Genomic DNA, 19,006 nt, shown 5'->3' on the forward strand with positions numbered 1-19,006 from the left:
CTTCCCTCTCTCGTAAAAAAACAAAGTGTAGCGCGCGCGCCTGGGGCCCTAATCTGGACACTTGGCGGAGAAGTCGGCGAGAAATTCGGCGGATATGGTTGGCCGGTGCCAAGGTCAAGTGTGGCGTTGGCCAATCGCGGCCGCCAAATTTCTCGCCGTTGATTCCGCCAAGCGTCCAGCTTAGGGCCCCTGAAGCCCTAAGCTGGACGCGTGGCGAAAACGACGGCGAGAAATCTAGCGGTCGCTATTGACCAATGCCACACTTGACCTTGGCGCCGGCCAATCATAGCCGCCGAATTTCTCGCCGACTTTTCCGCCAAGTGTCCAGATTAGGGCCCCTGGTCAGGCGACAAGGAACGCCTCGCTGTTCGAAAGAGCATGACATTGCAAGATTGAGCTTTGACTTTTGGGCTGACTTCGGTTCCGCGCTTCAGCCTTCGGAGGCAGCTGTCGCCAAGATGCGCTTGGATAAGAACCCGAAGCCAGAGTACGCGTCAGAAGGGTTTTTCAAAACACGGTAAAATGCTCGGCATGCATTATTCTTTTCTAAAAAAGGGTTGATATAGGGGTTATTGATCATGCCCAGTAAGTTTCTAATTGAAACTATGGCCTTCAAATGAACAAATAAAAAGTAACTTTCTAAAAAACTTAGAAAAAAACTATTTCTTTTTATAAACGTTATTATTTTTTTCAAAATGGGCTCTTGGGCAGACACCAACACGGCATCAACATTTTTTCTGTGCGATGCTTAGTTTTCGCAGCAGCGATTTGGCCTGCGTTTTCTGAAACACCCTGTATATGTCTTCAAAGTTCAGATGTGGAATAAAGAACAATTTCTATGAAAGCAAGCTCAGGATTTTAGCCTCTTTGTGGTTGTTTCTACTCAGCCGCTGACTTCCCGTGACGAGCGGAGAGACATGGCGGATAGTCCTGCCTGCCACGCCTTCGTTGTCGCCGTCACCCAGTGTTAGAAGGCGGAGCGCGTCTGTGCCAGGACCTGGAGAGTTATAACATGACTACAATGTAAATTATTGGCATTCTTTTACTATAAAAAATGAAAGACGTTTACAACTTCCTGTAACGCCAAATTAGAGCGCAGCTCTTGATGAGAAGGAGGGGACGGTACTGAGGGGAGGGTATGCCCCTCCTCCTCATCCGTACCCTCTCCTCCTCCCATGCTCCTCCCCTCGTCCTCTGCTCCTCCTCCTCTTTTCCTGCTTTTCTCGTGAGGTATTTCGACCTTGCGATATACCGTGCTAAACAACCTGAGAAAGATATATATATATATATATTACGTTTTAAAGCATTTACCTCCTTTTTACGATATATATATATATATATATATATATATATATATATATATATATATATATATATATATATATATATATATATATATATATATATATATATATATATATATATATATATATATATATATATATATATATATATATTGCCTTTGTCTACAAAGACAAAGAACTATCGACACAGGATCCGCCAGCACCAAAACTGCGTTCTTAACTTTTATCACGAGCGCAGCGCGGTCGCTGAACACTGCGGTGTCGTGGGCCAGTGTTGAATCTTTGACTTCATCCTTAGCATTGAATCTATAGCCATCGACAAAGACTGTTTTCGGAATCATGGCACATTCAAACTACGCCAGAAACATCAATAGGCCCCTCGGCGCTTTGCCATCCGTCTACGTCAACGGGCTTCGCGGTAGCACTAACCCAAGGAAACAGCACCACCATGGAATCCGAAACAAAGCAAATAAACAAAACAAAAATACTGATTCTCAACATCCGTTGCCACAGTCATCCTCCTGAAAAAAAGGTCGAGTATGCCCTCGAAACGTTAGGTACGTAATTAGGGTTTGGCTGGACGTTCTACTATTTTAATTTTTATGTGAGCTAGACGCTTCAGAGGAACCACGCATCAGACATCTTGGTGCGTACGAATCATGGTTGCCAAAACGATATCGCCTGAGGTCCCTGGCATCATTTCTAAAAATCAGAAATTAACATTTTTTTAATCGCAACAATCGCCAGTTGCGCCCGTTCTGGCGATCCAATCCTGTCCAATCTGCACTAAGCGCCAAGATGGCGGCGCCCACAAGAAAATTGGGGAATGGTGTTCCAATAATTCTTAAAGCCTATTGTAATAAATTTAAAGCAGGAATTTTTTTTTTTTTTTAACAGAACCCTTAATCCCAAAATGTTGTCTGTTTGTCCGCCCGTGCATTTCCCTCTAAATTTAACGAAGAAATTGACAGCACGTGACCTAAACATCAAATTCAGTTCCCCCGATAAATTTAGAAGGAAAATTGATGTCGCGCACGTGACCGGACGTTACTAAAGCTATATGTTAATTCATGTTCCCACTAAACTTGGCAAAAAAATTGACGTCACGTAAACTATACACTATTTCAGTTTCCCTGCTAAATTTGGGGGGGGGGGGGGGGGGGGGGGGGGGGGGAAATTGATGTCACGCGAACCATGCATCTGCTCAGTTTCCTCACTAAATTGATAAAAATGTAGGAAAAACTCTTCACTCCCCGAAACGATCGTTGAAATGGCGTTGAAGTCAAAGTTTGCTGCTCTTTCGATATGGGAACTCATTGATTATCTTATCTATTCAAATAAGACCAGCGTTTCTTAATTTTTATCGGCACTGATTTTCTTAAAATGAGAGGTCAACCTACAATCACGACCAAAAAAGGTAGACCCGTAATCATATCCTGACCATAATGTGCCTGCCTATCGCGCTAAGCCAGGCGCTCCCCCGTGTCAGCCGCTGCTCCTAGCACTCCGGTGCAAACCGGTGAAGCTCCACGCGTGCAGGCTGCTGAGAGGCGGTGAAGGTTCACGCGAGCGACGCAAGTGCCATGGTACACTGTTACCACGACACGGAAGCATGTGGCAGCCATGGTAATTAATTGATTGAACCAGGTGTACAGGAACCTGGTTCTGTCTTTTCATAGTAGCCGCCATCCTCGAATTTTAGAGCGCAGCTCTTAGGCGCCCGTTTCCGGCTTGAGCGGCGTCGCCGTCGGCGTAACCAAGGTCACCCCAAGGTCCCGTGACCCCTCCCAAGGTCACCCCAAGGTCACGTGTCACCCCAAGGTCACATCAAGGTCACGTAACCCCCAAGGTGACCCTTACGTGACCCCCCCAAGGTCTGGTGACCCCCCCCCCCCAAGTCACGCGACACCTCTCTCCCCCCCCCCCTCCCCCCGAGGGCAGGTGACCCCCCGGAGCATATTAAAGAATGAGGGGAGGAGAAGGAGGAGGAGGAGGGGTCTACCCTCCCCTCAGTACCCTTCCCTCCTCCTCCTCAAGAGCTGCGCTCTGATTCGATGTTACAGGGAGTTGTAAACGGCTTTCACTTTTTTTTTCTCCTCAACATTGGCGACATCGTGTGGAAACTTAGACGATGTCGGCGATCCATTGACCAGTGCATCGACCGGCCAGCACAGTTGACGAGCAATCTTTATGCTTCGTTTCGCCTTAAATCCAGACGCAAGCCGACGCTACGAACCAATAGGACGAATGAAACAGAATCAAAGCGCGACATCATGGCAATCGTCTGTACGTGGTCTTTCATCGGCAACATCAATAAAGTGCGGTGAATGTGCCGTGACTTGAGCTTTCAGTAGGTGTGTTCTTGGTTGTACGTGCCCGAGCTTTTGAACTGTGCTCTGACCATGATCATTAGATGGAGCGCTAACGTTTTGCCGTCCAGGTAGCTTGAGCGGCTTTTTAGCCGCTTGCGAAGGCGAAGCCGCTCAAAATCCAACATGGCGCAGACCTTCCGCCGTGCTAACCAAGGAGGTTATAAGTACTAGGAGGGGGCACGTTGCAATATGTAGCGCTTCATATTTGAACCAACGATCAGAAAAACCTATTGCTCTCTATGCCGCATAACAGATGCGGTCTCTTTGTCGATACCATTCCGGAGAATAAAAAAAGCATAAATGATTTCTTGAATATATACATTTCAAGCATTCACGAAACATAATTTCAACATACTCATATATAGACGACAGAACAACAGAATTACAAAAAGCCTCAATTACAAGTTTCAAATAAAAAAAAAGGAAAAATAAAAGCTTGCAACATTAAAAAGAAAAAGGGAAAAAATACCGGACGTTTGAAGTAGCGTTTTGACTGAGCTTTTTCCACAGTTATAAAAAAGAGTTTTGAGTTTTCAGAGTTTATTTTTAGGAAACTTCGGAGGGTGTTTTTAGGAGTTTATTGTTTGCCAGAAAATCGGGGTTACTGCATTGACCTTCTCAAAACTACTCCCCGAACTTTTTTGCATTAAACAAAAAAATTTACCTCGTCTGCGACAAAAAAAAAAAAAAAAAAAAAAACACACACACACACACACACAGAGAGAGAAATAGAGATTGTAAAGTGAAGTTGGCACCACCCGTATTGCTCCATTTGACGTCCGCAACGCAAGTTCTCGCCGCCGCAGACATCGAAGTTTTAGCCACTGCGATGAACCTAAGTCGAATGACACGTTCGATGTAATTGAACGTCGCGTGCGACAAAAAAAGACAGCAAAAATCACTGTAAAGCAATTTGGGTGTTTTCTAGCTTTCCAAAGTAATTATTTTTTTTAATAAATATATATGACATTAAAATGAGGGCTTTGTGGTGCTTTCAACTTTCAGCCGACGCTGCAACGTGCGTAAAAGAAGAAAAAAGGTACAAAGACAAATTTGGTACAACTTCGTGAAAAGATTAGGGGCCCAGTTCAATAGCAGTAAATGGCTTCATGCCGCGCTGTAACGTCCGCATGTTTCTTCGCGTTGTCACCGATTGTTTTTGTCAAAAGCTGCGTCTCAAGTAACAAATAAGAATAAGAAAAAATTTGCAAAAAATTGTGAACCCTGTTTACGTTTGCGTTCACGTCACGTACGAGTTGCATCCGCAGCGGAACGCAGCAACGCGTTGGCATCGCATCTCTCGCACGAAGCGCGGTCAGGTCACTGGTTTCGTTTTCTCGCCGCTACCAAGATGGCGGACGTAGTTCTACTAGATGGCGCGCTACATTTCGCATTGCAAAACGCCAAACCAGGGAGTGGTGAGCAAGATAGAATTTGATGATCGGGTGAGACAAATGGATGGGGAGCAATGGGCACGAAAGGTCTTCAGCTGTTTACACATGAGGGGTATAGGCACAAAGTGGAGCAGGTCTCAGTTAAGAAGAAAGTTAAGGCCACAGAAAGGGATCGGGGGCTAGAGGGAATGCAAACAAAGACGGCTCTGGAAAGCTATAGATTAAACAAAGCATTCATTGCCAAAGAAAGCATATATGACAATTCTAGGGGAAGCTCATTGTTGTTTGAGGCGAGGACGGGTGTTCTGCGAACCAGAACATACAGAGCGAGGTACCAGGAAATGGATACAGTGTGCACTGCTTGTGGAGAAGAGGACGAAACGGTTGAACACTTGATACTCTACTGTAAAGGGCTTCACCCTATGCCTACGAAAGACAACATCGATTTAATAAAGTCATTGGGTTTTCGAGACAGCGAAGGAGGAGTGGACTTCAAGACAGTAGAGATTACCAAGCAAAGATTAAGTGAATGGTGGCAGAAAGCGAGAGAAATCTAGGTATTTTCTTATTAACTGACGGCAAGGGGGTTTTATAGCCTCGCTTTCTTTGCTGTGAGGAGTGAATATAGTTTTCACATTTAAATATTCTAAGCTTAAATGGTAAAACAAAATGGCTAGGTGGCGTAAGCTACCGCCCGATCCAAAGGGCTCAGCCGAATTCATCCATCCATCCATCCATGTAAAGCAAGCTCCATCTAATGTACACAGGACTTTTTGCATGCGACCACAGCTCTCTTCACGGTTTTCGAATGGCAACTATCGGCCATACAGCTGTCGGTGACCAGTAACAACTTTACCGCTTCTTTCCAGTTTCTTTAGCAGAGACCACTTGGCGGCGTGCGCGAACTACAGCGGTCGCTTCTCTAGCTATCATCATCAGCGTTTGTGACGTCACGGGTAGGACAGTCTGGGACAGACCAACGGGACAGACCGTGCAGATCTTGAATCCCTCGGCTCGTCAGTTCGCTTCATGCGCTGTTTGGGTAACGCGCAACAGTGCCTATTTCACGTGATGTGTTGATTTGGTGAAGTGATATTTGCAGTAGGACATTTTAACAAAGCTTGAAACCGTGGCACGCGTGGTCGTGCTAACGAACACGTTTGACGCTGAGGTGTCGAAGCGCTGGGAGGGTGGTGTGCTGTTCTCGACCCCAATACAAAAAGCTGATTGATGAAAATAGAATATAATAATAATAATAATAATGTATTTATTTCCCATTCTGGTTGGTACAAAAAGGGAGGACGTCAGGACAAAAAGCTGCGGTTGCAGTTTGACGAGGTGTAATGTCTAATCAAATTGAAAATAGGAAAGCTAAATTCGAGAACCTCTGGCGTGAGGTCGACTTCAGTGAAAGCGACTCTGTGCATCCTGTTGGTACCAATGTGTTTTGTGAGTGCTGGTCTTTTATTAGTTTCAAGTTCATTTCCTTTTTTTTTAATTTTGTAAACCAGTAAACAGACACTTCCTCAAATTAACTGTCAGGAAGAAGTGGTGGCTGGCTTCCGGAGTTGTCTCAATTGAATTCCTGCTTATTCACCCGGTCAACGCGAAACGTGCGGAACTCCCGTCGGTGACACTTCAGCGTCCCAAAAAATGAGGTATACACCTGTTATGAATCACTACCGCCTGTATGCTTAATTATGTGTGATGCGCTTCTCAGCGAGCGATTTTAAACTTGTAAACAATTCTTAATAAAAAGGAGATATAACAAATTAATGATCCCCTGAATTTTCCGGGCCATATATGTCCGACAATTTAAGAAGTTACGAAAATTTCTGCCTTTCTTTAGAGCAAAAGTCGCGATGTTACAAACTTCTTTTCGACGTATTCGATGTGGGAGGAGCTAAGCGTCACTTTCTGACGAGCATTTGCTCGTCGGCAACTGTCGAGTCACGCTTGGATAGAAGCGTCAGTATCGGCAAGCTCAGTACAGCTAAAACAAATGTGCGGCGCTTTGCAACACAACTGTGCGCTCGTGCACAGCTAAGATGACAGCACGTCATCTACTCTGGTGGATGCAAAACCTCTTTCTATACAGAAACCTCCAAAAATCAAAAAAAAAAAAAAAAAGAAGAAGATTTAGAGAGGTTGTGAATTGCCTTGACGCACGTCGCGCAAGCTGTAATGTGAAGCTTGAGACCTGTTTTTGAACATTTGAAATTATTTTTTTAAAGCAACTTTGAGGCGCTGTGAAGGATTAGAAAGATCACTCACAAAAACTTCGTGCACGTTTATTTAATAAATAAACTGATTTCGATCCGCACAGATGCGAACTAACATAGCAACTCAGTTCTTCGAAATAGCGCGTCGTCTGCTCGCACAAATACGATATTTGGCTCGCATCTTACCAGCTCCGTCACAGGAGGGCGCCCGCGACGTGGCGCCAATCCCAAATATGCCGCTCCTCCATGAAAGTACCAGCACAGCACACACTCCTAGATCGCCTGCGCCGAAGTTCCCTCAAAGACACAGATCAAAATATCATTTACGAATCTTCGGACTATTGCATTAGCATTTGGCAAAGATGCTACAAAATCACTAAAGTGATGATCGAAAGGGTTAAAAAAAATCCAACAAAATTGGTGCGATTGAAGAGCCAATTCACACGCCCTCCTTTTGAACGAACATTCATTCTCCTTTGTACTCAACAACCGTAGATTGAAATTTTACCAAGTTTTGTTCGTACCAACATTTTACTGTCATCAGCAGCTCAGTCTGCTTCACGGAATAGTAATTGTCAAAAAGCTACTCAATCAATACTTTACTAGTAACGAATATTTTTAATAAAGCCAAAAAACTCGAAACCGAAACTGGAAAGAGGGCTGGAGAGGCTTGGCTTGGCTTGGCGCCACCCGATCGCAAACACAACAAAACTGAACCATAAAACGGTAGAAAACAACTAGATGGCGCAAGGTGCCACCTGATTCAAATGGGCACAGGTAAAACAGGTGCCAAAAATCTCCTCGATCGACAACAAACATGGCGTCGGCCGGCGTGTCGGTGGAAGTTTTCTCGAGGAGCTCCCAACCGCTCAGGAAGATCGAAAAACAACTCGAAGGCGGCTCTGACTCCCGATCAAAGCTTTCCTGCCTGATTGCGGCGATTTCTGCGGTTCAAAAAGAGGCAAACGTCTACCTAACCGAACTCGTCGATGCAGGAGGCAATACGAAAGCTGCCACCGGTGACTGCGACGACGAAAATTGCGGTATGTTCAACTGATTTAACGTGCTGCCAGCATTCTTTGGTGCTGGTGGTGATTTGTACTTACTGGCTCTTTCGGCGTACCGCGTCCACGGTGCGAATCCTACCACAGTAGCAGCTCCGTACTTCGACGGTCAAAATGAACGGGTTTCCGACTGTCCGACACACAAATGTACGTCACTATTGCCCAGCAACATATAACACCTTGCTGCATGTCCTACTTTTTCTTCAACAAGTCGCAGATTTAGGTGAGGGTTTCTAAAATCAAAAACGACCTTAAGCTTGACAGGTGGGTACGGCAAATTAAACGTTTAAATATACTTTGTGGCAAAGGTTTACCGTTTGTGTGCAGACAGCAATTTTGAGTCCCAGCACCGACTATCTTAATGAACATGCTTTATTGTGATTGCTTTCAGACGATGAAGATGCAGATGAAACGCCCAGAAAGAAGGTCAAGACTTCGTAGCACTTTGGGTTAAAAGTGAACAAACATTTCGAGTCACAGGCTGCCCTTTGGAACATTCATCTTCTCATTAAAATATATCTTCTCATCACATTGCCTTTAATAATGTAAACCCGAAAAGGTTACAAAAGCTTAAAAACACAAACACACCAACAAGCACAATATGCAAGTTTGTCCTCACTTGGTGCAGATAAGACGCTGAAAAGTCTATCATGCTCTGCTGCTCTCGAAGGATAACCAAAAATAAAATGCGAGGAAGAGATCACGCATTAACATAAATTAAATTACCTATATGCCGAAAGCAACGACAGAAAGAGCCCAGCGAACGTCGGCAGCAATTGTGTCGTCGAGACTCTTGACTTGAGCGTGTGGCAGTTTGGCTGAGTTGTGTCTTCTCGACAAACGCTGAACCGGTACTGAGCTGCGACTCCGGGATCAGTCGAACATCTTTTCGTACAGCTTTTTACACTCCTTGTTGTACTGCTTTTCTTTCTCTGCACACAGCTCGAGGTACCTGTTGATGTTGGCATCTGCAAGGGAGAGAAGGCAGGGCTTGGAACACTGTAGCAGTGGCACTTGGGTCTAGTTGCAGATCGGGTCTGTTCAAAACATCAATCACACGTAAAAAAAAAAAAAAAAAAATGTTGAACAGTTCTGTGCTAATTCACAGTACAGTCCCAGTGATGGCTGCAACACGTCTCGGCCAAGTCATTAGGCATTGTCGTCGCGTTCACGCACCATGGAGTGCGTGAACGCACCGTGGAGTGCGTGAACGAAAACGTTCTGACCAAAACAGTTGTCTGTTTTGCTTTAAATGCTTTTGTTTTATTCCATTTTGTTCCAAACACTTTTCATTCTTTTTTGTTCCGGAGTGCGTCGAAATGCGTCCCCCGCCACGAGCTTTTGGCAATGACAGTGCTACGACGGCATTTTGTCATCTGCTATTTCTTTTTTCCAGAGAGCACTTGCAGTGGGCATCGGATACTACAAAATCCTCTATATTAAGACGGGTTTGTTAATGCTGTAGATTAGCTCAGTTGGTAGCGTCTCCGCTTTGCACACAGCGGATCCAGGTTTAATTTTCGCGGGCGACCTTTCAGGATTTGGCAACTTTGACGACGGACGCCCTACATTGCCAACTACAACGTTAACAACGGACGTCAATTTCAGTGGTGAAAAAAGACTCATAAAAACTACCGCTGTAAATAAAAAAAAGAAATTCACTCCTTTCCCACTGTTTTGGCGAAAGCAATGGTAACACAACATATTGCGTGCAGCTTCACAGTTTGTGTGCAGGCGATGAAGACCACTTTTCTTTCATGTGCAGCATCTTTTTTATGTGCAGCCTCTTCATGTGCAGCCAGTGAGGATAACCAACACTTCATACAACTGGGCTAGAAATTATTTGCATGGTCCATGACCAGTTGCAATGCAGAAAACTCCAACCCCAAGTCATGGACATACCAAACACCTTGCCGCCCTACTAAAAAAAAAAAAAATCTTGGCATTGTTATTGATTTGTGTCCCCGCTGAATAAACGCGAGTCCCAGCCAAATGCTAACGAAGCACTCGTGCCAAATGTGGGCCCTGTGCTGGCCCTTGCTAGGTGACATAAAAAAATTCGGCACTAAGGCTTGTTATTTATATCCGTTTCACCTTACGTCCGGACGCCAACGAGCTGTCCTAGCCGATCCCGCTCTGTGGACGTAGCCCGTGATACGCTTTCCTCGCGTCGCTGTGCCCCCTCTCCAAGGTCACGCGACATTCGCACAGCCTTGGATTGGCTCCGATAGCTCGTAGCATCCGCTGCGCTTGGACGCAAGGTGAAATGAAGTATAGGGCCTACCCTATATTGTGCCCCTTATTTTATGCTCTCAAAGGGTTCCCATCCCTATTCTTTCGCGACTATCTCCAACCTCTACGCAAACGCTTGCCCGGTGTTTCGTTTCACGGTAAGCAGATGATTCATACACACGCTCACCTGGGTGCTTGAGCAGCTTCTTGGCGTCTGCGAGGATGCCGGCGGCCACGTCGTAGTTTCCGAGGTTGTAGTGGGCCACGGCCTTGCGGTACTGGGCCTTCACGTTTCGGGGGTCCACGGCCAGGGCCAGGTCGCAGTAGGTGATCACCTTGCGGTGGTCGCACTGGGGCATCTGTAGCAGGCAGGCTGCGTCGTGGAGGGGGAACGGACACCGATAAGGGCTCTCGCTTGCCGGCCCCCCGTGGGGAGAAAGAGGCTGCGGGTGGTGCCGGACGTATTCTTGGCGGCTTGGTTTGAAAAGCGGGTGCAGACGAGGGGTGGTACCTCCTCGCCGTCGCAGAGAAGTACTGGTGACTGCGCACTACTTCTCTCGCCAAACTTCGTTAATTCCTCGCGTTTTTTTCGCGTACGATCGCATTATTCTGCTAATTTTCCTAATTATCTGCCAACAAACTCGATCCGCCTTTATAGGCAGGAAATAATTGTGCCTTCATGCTGCCAAGCTCTACTCGAAATAAGCCCGCACAGCCGGAAACATTAAATGCACTTCCTAAGGGACCAAGCATGTTAAGTGTATATTAGTTCCTTGCCCGTTAACCAGGCAGTGCCAGGACTGTGGCTCTATCGGGTAAAAAAACAGCAATGAACCTTAAGGACCACCAGAGCTCTGCTGGGGCCCTTTACAGAATTAACAATAAAAACAGAATTATGATCTTGCAAAAAAACTCCCTGAAGACTAGGGGGGGACAGCCAGTATTTCAACAGGAAACTTGGCTTCTTTAACCCTTTGCAGAAGCCAGAAAAATGCGTTTCCAGTCGGTTTGTCAAAAGTCACCCGACTCCCGCTTCGTTCGAACTTGCTCCTACATTCTTTTTCACTGAACTGGTGGCTCCATTTCTTGGGAAGTTTTTAGAGCGCAGCTCTTAGGCGCCCGTTTCCGGCTTGAGCGGCGTCGGCGTAACCAAGGTCACCCCAAGGTAACCTGGCCCCCCCTCCCCGAGGTCACGTGACCCCCCCCCTCCCCTGCCCCCCAAAGTCACGTGACCCCCCCCCCGAGGTCAGGTGGCCCCCCGGAGCATATTAAAGAATGAGGGGAGGAGGAGGGGTCTACCCTCCCCTCAGTGCCCTTCCCTCCTCCTCAAGAGCTGCACTCCAATTCGGCGTTACAGGGAGTTGTAAACGGCTTTTTTTTTATTTGAACACTTCATTCCTGTTAGAGTTAGTTTTTTTGTTTGCTTTTTTCTATAGAGAGCAGAAGTGCTTGTGAGCGGCGGAGGTGTGGAGGTGCAGGTTGCTTCGAATTCTGCTAGCTGGAAAAAGCATGGCGTCGTTTGCGCCATGCTAGTTTTATAGGAACTCGTTGCTCGATTTGGTTCAAAGTGGTGACGATTTTAGTGAAGAGGACAATTATGTACCTCCATCAGAAGACAAAGACATTCTCTGCTGACTGCAGTGACAGTACCGACAAAGGAGCGAATGCACGAGACAATAACAGTGGACTTGCTCCTCCACGTGCATCGTCGTCGTCCTTGTGGACCATCTACACAGACGAACTTCCCCGGTGGGGCGTTCAGTGTTAGTGACCCCGGACTACAGGTTGGGCCTTCAAATCTCGGCTCCGAACTCGAGTTCTCCCAATCGTTTTTTACGCACCAACCCATCGGAGAAATCGTGCAAGAAAACTAACTGGCGTGCCCGCAAGAAAATTTTGTCTATGGATTCGCTCGCTGAGCAACCCACATGGAAAGGCTGGGGAGGCGTTTCTCAGTGTCCTCATAAACATGGCCCTCAATTCCAAGCTGGACATCGAGGAGTACTTCAGCCAAGAAATTTGAAGATGCCATTTTTTCCCCTCGTGTTCGCTCGCACATATTTTGGACGTTTCTCCACCTCCACAAGGTCCTTTGCACCAGTTGACATGAGGCAGCAAGGCGAGGAACATCGCAAACAACAACACAAAATACCGCAAAAAAAAAAAAAAAAAGAAAATTGGGAGGCACTTTTTTGTTACAAAATTAAACAAAGCGTTGCCGAATGCCATTCTGTGCCCAAACGAAGCGTTGACGGTTCGAAGTAGATGCCAAGGTTTCGGGGGTCGCAGTTACCTCATTAAAGAGTTATAATTGATTTCATGAAAATTTCAATAGGAAAATGGGGCTCGTTCTCGGTAACTGGGGTCATTTAGCTCCATTTTTTTAGGACTCATTTGGCCGCCATTTTCCCCTTGAAATTTTCAGAAAATCATATAACTTTCGAATAGGAAAACGGTTAACTATGAAACTTTGGCATCCGGTTTGGAATGCTAGAGCTACATTCAGGTGGGGAATGAGTGTTCGGCGATGCATAGTTTCTTTTTGGATCCAGAAAAAACGCCCTGTAATGCATTTGTTTTTTTGGCGATTGCTGCAAGTACAGCGACTGACCGGCCAAGTTGTTGTAGCAGTCCGCCCGCATGCGCATGACCTCGTCTTTGAGCTGGATGGGAAGCACCTCCCGTGGCTCTGGCATGATGGGCAGCCTTTTTCCCTCTTCCACCGCCTTGATGTAGAGCAAGCACCGGTGGTACTTGCCCAGGGCCTGCCTGGGACGGTTCTCCTTGTACAGCTCGTTGCCTTCCTGTGCCAGGAAAGAAAAGACGCCGAGACGGCTGACCAGAGGGACAGCTACGAACACACCTCCGCAGCACGATGGAAACGGCAGGGCACGTTGCTGCGAGACCGATATACTCGAGCTCGCGGTAACTTGGAGGGCAAAATAAAGTTAATTCGGGGGCTTTATGTGCCCAACCACTTTGCCCTGGAGCCACTGAAGAGGCTAACATGGAAGAAGTAACAATGAGAAGCCGGTATAAAAACGGAATGTAATATCCACAATGTTATTAAGGTGTTAGTGACAATCGCATTGTCATGCACTATGTCAATACAGAGTGCAGGTTCGTCTGCTTTTTGCACCAGGGTTGCTACAACGTCAGAACGCCGAGCTCCGGTGGGCTCCAATTGGAAGGATCGTGGGTCAGTGCTAGCTGCCTTGAGGCCTACCCACTATCCTTCCAGGAGAGCCAAGCGTTCAGACGTCACTGCAACCCCAGTGCGAGAGGCAGACGAACTTGTGCTCCGCATTGGCCAATTAAAAAAAGTAGAGGGTAGACTTCAAGGCATCTATCTATCATTGAGGTCTACCCACTCTCCTTTCTACCAAAGCCAATCAAAGTTCGGCGTCGTTCTGACGTCAACGCGGGTGTGGCCCGAAACAACCCATTCCCGTTTTAACCTATTCCGCATTGACCCCCCACTCGAAACAACCTTCCCGTTTGAACCTGTCCTGAAACGACCTTCCCAATTCGACCCATTCCCGAATTCTGTCCCATTTGAACCTGCTTTGTTTCAACTCGTTCCCGAAACGCCCTTCTTCTTTGAACCCATAGTCAAAACACCCTTTACGTTTGAGCTCGTCTTGTTTGAACTCATTGCTATAAGCCCCTGCACATCTCAACCTCTTTGCGAAAAGTCTCCACTGTTCTAACCCTGGTTTTCGCACCTTTTCTCCTTAAGAATATGTCCCGAGAGGGTGTTAATGCAGTTAATGCAAAGGTGCAGGCGAGCTATTTAGTTATGTTGCGAAATATATTTGCTCGTCAACGTAGTGTTAAATTATACAACACTTTCAGATAAGCTTTAACGAAATATATTTCTACTTGAACTCCTTAAAATGTTTCTTTCAAGATGGTCCCCAAAATGTGTAAATACGAAACAAACTACATACACTGCGCGACAACGTTGCCGCAAACATGATGTTGATAATTTTTCCAACTTTCCTTCGAAATGGTATTAAGAGGTACCAAATTGTACCACCTAGGCTAGTGGCCCAGATGAGCACTTTCAAAGTCACTAATAATATTGATGGTAGTCTTTTGATCCTTTGAGACAAACAGTAAAAACCAACAATCGCTTGTTTGCGCTAACGGTGTTGCGCTCTGTACAAAGGCAAGAACTTTGAGTAAGCAAAAATTAGCGTTGGCTTAGCTTTTATACTGCGGCGCTATTTTTAGGTTACCCAAAGTGCTTGCGTACGTTTTTCTAAAACTTCCTTATAGTGAACGGGATATTTTGAAGAGTGATAAATCAAACAGGTTGACAGGCATATGATTGCGACTTCATTTTCTTACAAGTTCAGATACAGTACCCTCGCGCACACAAAAAGAAATCATAAACCACAAAATGCTATCGCCTTAGTTGAGAAAGTCGAGCAGGAAAATCGTGCCATCAGAATGGTGACACTCAAATTTTGATAGTTCACGGCTGTCCCCTGGCCCACACAGCACCACCATTTGCAAGCTGCTGCAGAGATATCCTTGTCAAGACCTCATCCCGTTTGATCAGATCGATGAAGCTGTAAATGTTCAAGTGAGCCCTCCCTGACAGAGCGTTTATCTTTTGATGCCATATCTTCAAGGTTGTTTTGGGAGAGGGAGAAGTGAGCGAGGACAGACATCAGTGGCGTAGGCAGAGGGGGGGTTTGGGGGGTCGAAACCCCTCCCAAAATGCCAAAGCTAGCCCCCTCCCCCCCCCCCCCCCCTTTCCCTCCCCAACAGGGCCTGCTCGCTGCCCTGCTCACGCAGCCGGTTTTGCACGAGGCACGGAGCAACGGGGGAGCACGGACCATCTCCAACTTACAGGCTTTCGGAAAAATTGTTTGTGGGGTAGAAAATGCTCAGATTAATAAAATATGCAATATTGCTTAATTCATGTTAATTCGATGGGATCCGGAACTTGATCGCAGATATATAGAGAACGGATATTTCAAAATATTTGTGGGGTGAGGGATGGCAATTTCAACGCAAAATATGACAAACTATCCTCACTGAAATACACAGTTCAATCAAAGTGAAAATAATAAAACGAACACACGATGATAATATAAAACAATGTCAGTAATGTAAGGAATAATAAATGAATTGTAAAAAAACAATCGCACTTTAAGCAACGGGTGGCACTGCGCTCATGCACACCTTTTGTGATCAGAATTATGTGCTTTCGACTAGAAATTACTACGAATAAATAGGTAACTGTGACTAGTGATATTAGAATGCAATTTACGGGTTCTCTTTATCATCTCATTTATGCCAAGCGCCTACACATTAAAATGAAGCCGCCTGCGTTCATGGAAAAAAAATATCCCGGACGTCCTCCGCTTGAACTTTAATGTCGCGGTGAACATTAAAAAACACTATACTTCGTTTCAGCTTAAATCCAGGTGCAGCCGATGCTACAAGCACGAGTTCAGGGCTTTCAGCGTCCCTGCCAAGCACGCGCGCTCGTGCAGTGCAAGCACTGCTCAGGGCCACATGTTCACGCCTGTAGCATCGGCTGCGTCTGGAATTAAGCTGAAACGAAGCATAGACCGAGCAGTCGCTCACTCGAAGTGGACGCTCTCAAGTATGTTTTCAACCAACGTTGTGAAGAGAACGAGCGCTCAGCTTCCGCCGTTGTTAAGGCCAAAGCAACTAGAATCTTGAGGAGACGATGGACGTTCTGAAATAGTGCCTCCGGACAGAGGGCGACCACCTGTATACCGCAGATGTGACGGGCGCTTCACATTTTTCCCTCTTGCATTGGACGCCTAAAATTTCCCTATTTTTGGCGAAGTTTCCCTCACTTTGCGAAAATCGTCGCTCACGGATGCGATGAAGTCCGTCCTGCTTCCTGCTTTGTATGTCAAGGTGGCATGCGATGCAATTCCTTGTTACTATTAGGTTAATCTCTTCGCTGCACGGAACATCAGAAACTTGAAGAGACAAGCCTTCATATTCTCACTACGCACAGGCGCAAGGCTAGTCAAGTTCCTTTCCACACTCGGCGTGTAGCTTCTTTGTGGTGCGTCATGTCATTTCTCCGAGTGACGGAACGACGAGTTCGGACTGATGACCTCTCCTTACCCCGAGGATATGCTGCTTCTGCCTTTGGACCACGCTGCAAGATAAAACGGCCTAGCAAAGATAACACTCTCTTTCCTTCGGCATCTGGTTCTGTAGCACGAATTTTGTTAAACCTTTAATAGATAATAGATTTTGGTTTTGTGATTGTTCAGAGTTACCTTCGCCCTAAATATGGGCCCCTAAAGTGTTTGTGCGTGGTCGGTTGCTCCAATTTTTCAGTGTCGAGATTTTTTTTTTTCTGTTTAGTTTTTTTGTTCTTTTTTTTGTGTGTGAAAGCAGTTATTTTTGTGTTTTCTCTGGCCTTCGTATTGCGGTGCTACTTCGAAAAGCGAAGGGAGTTTTGTGTTGTGAGAAAGCTTTTAAAGTCGGTGGGCCGCAATTACGACGACAGTAGAACAACAGTGAGCCACCCCGCCTGTATTCCTGGAAATAAAGCCTGCTCCGATTTTAAAAATGACACTGCAGCGTTACCCGTTTTATCTTAACAGCGTCTCCCTAATATTTGCCTGAGCGTCCGTGTCGGCGAGCTCACCCTCAGTCATTGGCGGTAGGAGATGCCGTTGAACCCCTCCTGAAATAAAATCCTGGCTACGCCACTGAGACATTGCACACTCAAACCTGATCAGCTGTTAACGAACAATACAAACAAACCGACTCAACTGATAATGAACAATGGCCGAAGCCGGAAGGTTGTTCTGGGATAGGGTGAAATGGGAAAGGATGAAACGAGAAGGTCGTTTTGAGCCGGGTCGAAACGGGAAGGTACGAACGGGAAGGTTGAATTGGGAATGGGTGGAAACGGGAACTGCCAGTCACCGCAACTCCAGCGCAAGAAGCAGACGACTTGCTCTCCGTATAGTATCCCCTTTGCGTGCTAGCTTGCGGGATCCAAACTCACTGGCCCAGAACGTTCAAGACCAATAGACCTAACTTACTGACAGTTTTGTTATGCTGCTGCTATGCATCGTGGAATCTGTAGTTTTTCTGCCTGCAAGAGAACCCCACTGAGAGTCTGCGTAGGCGGCATGAACTGTCTCGCGCTCGGGCGTCTGCTTCTTAGACCAGCTTCAGACGGGGCAACTTTCTCTGCACTTTTTGGGGTTGCTGGCAGGTTGTTCAATAGCTCTCCCTGGATCAACACGAATTGCTGAGGTCGGGTCCGGCTCAAAGCGAACAAGCAACACGGAGCAACTTGAAGACATTTGAAGAGGCAGCAGCCAGTCAGGGACACAATATTTTCAAGTGATACCCCGTACCGGTGATGATAACCACTAAAGACTTGGTTCTCCTTTAAAATTGATTGTTTTTGGAAATAAACAGTTTCAGAAAGACGAGATAGTATTCTCAAAGCAATTTAAATGTATAAAAACACGTTTATAGCACGTAACTGTGTGTCTAAATAGTGCAAGAGAAATAAAATTTAATGATGGCAAATTGCAGCAATTAGTTGCTGCGTGTGAACGCGGGCGGCCCGTGTTGCTGATGTTGAAACGTCAAGTTGCTGGGAGAAATTGCGCCGTCTGAAGCGGGCCTTATGAACACGTTACGGCGGCGTCGCGTGTGCGTGGAACGCTACCGGTCTATTCACTGAGGTGTCACGTTTCTTGCTGCCTTTTAAACTTGGTGTGGAAGCACGACAATAATTGTGGTTAGACCAAGGCACGATACTGATTTTACAGCAATTTGGGAGCTTGGTATTTAAGAAAAAAATGCACTACTAAACTGGAATTTTCGTATATGCATAAGTTCTACCGATTATACGAGTGAATCGAATCTGGTCCTAGTTTTCCTGAAGTCGGCAAACGAACATTAATGACAACCAGTCGATACTAAACTCGGCGAACCAACCTTTTTGTACTGGCGGGCTTGTTCAACCTTCTCAGTCATTGTCATCTTAGTCGAACTGTTGGAACCGGGCTGTTGCTCACATTCTGCCATAGTTTCCTTTGCGAGAAGTTATTGCTACAAACACGGAACCAACGGAACTGTGGAACAGAAACCGTCACCCACGTAGCGTTCTGTCAGACACACGGACAGCCGCAGACCATGAGAACGTCTCTCTAAAATCCGAACACACTAAGTGGTTTACAGAAGTGGGTCAACGCTGCTTATGTGGACGTTGATTTAGGTTTGACTTCCGGAGACAGAAAGGCACCAGTGGATTTGTAAAATATCAGTCTGCAGAACGACAGCACACCAAAGGACAACGACGATCGACGATACCGAAACGCCGGAACCTTTTGAATGAATAGATAAAGGCAACAACACAGTTGGGCGGTATTTCGCGCCACCGTG

General features: G+C 46.1%; 1 protein-coding gene across 1 annotated transcript; it reads right to left on the reverse strand.

Annotated features, from left to right (window-relative positions):
- Positions 1–8,710: 8,710 nt before the first annotated feature.
- LOC8037652 (tetratricopeptide repeat protein 9C) lies at positions 8,711–18,942 on the reverse strand. The gene is made up of 4 exons (XM_029969649.4): positions 18,560–18,942; positions 13,200–13,392; positions 10,776–10,961; positions 8,711–9,324 (listed from the first exon to the last, which is right to left on the reverse strand). Exons 1-4 carry the CDS (start codon positions 18,647–18,649, stop codon positions 9,230–9,232), a joined length of 564 nt encoding a protein of 187 aa, XP_029825509.2. The 5' UTR covers positions 18,650–18,942; the 3' UTR covers positions 8,711–9,229.
- Positions 18,943–19,006: the final 64 nt, after the last annotated feature.

This window comes from Ixodes scapularis, unplaced genomic scaffold (genome assembly GCF_016920785.2).
Source record: "Ixodes scapularis isolate PalLabHiFi unplaced genomic scaffold, ASM1692078v2 PGA_scaffold4__175_contigs__length_147842914, whole genome shotgun sequence".
Taxonomy (NCBI): domain Eukaryota; kingdom Metazoa; phylum Arthropoda; class Arachnida; order Ixodida; family Ixodidae; genus Ixodes; species Ixodes scapularis.

Excerpts from the sequence above, each read along its gene's own strand:
- LOC8037652 (XM_029969649.4), bottom strand. The coding sequence starts at position 18,649 with ATGGCAGAATGTGAGCAACAGCCCGGTTCCAACAGTTCGACTAAGATG. Across the intron at positions 13,393-18,559 it reads AAGCCCGCCAGTACAAAAAG|GAAGGCAACGAGCTGTACAA; the intron begins GTTGGTTCGCCG and ends TTCCTGGCACAG. Across the intron at positions 10,962-13,199 it reads CTGCTACAACAACTTGGCCG|CCTGCCTGCTACAGATGCCC; the intron begins GTCAGTCGCTGT and ends TCCACGACGCAG.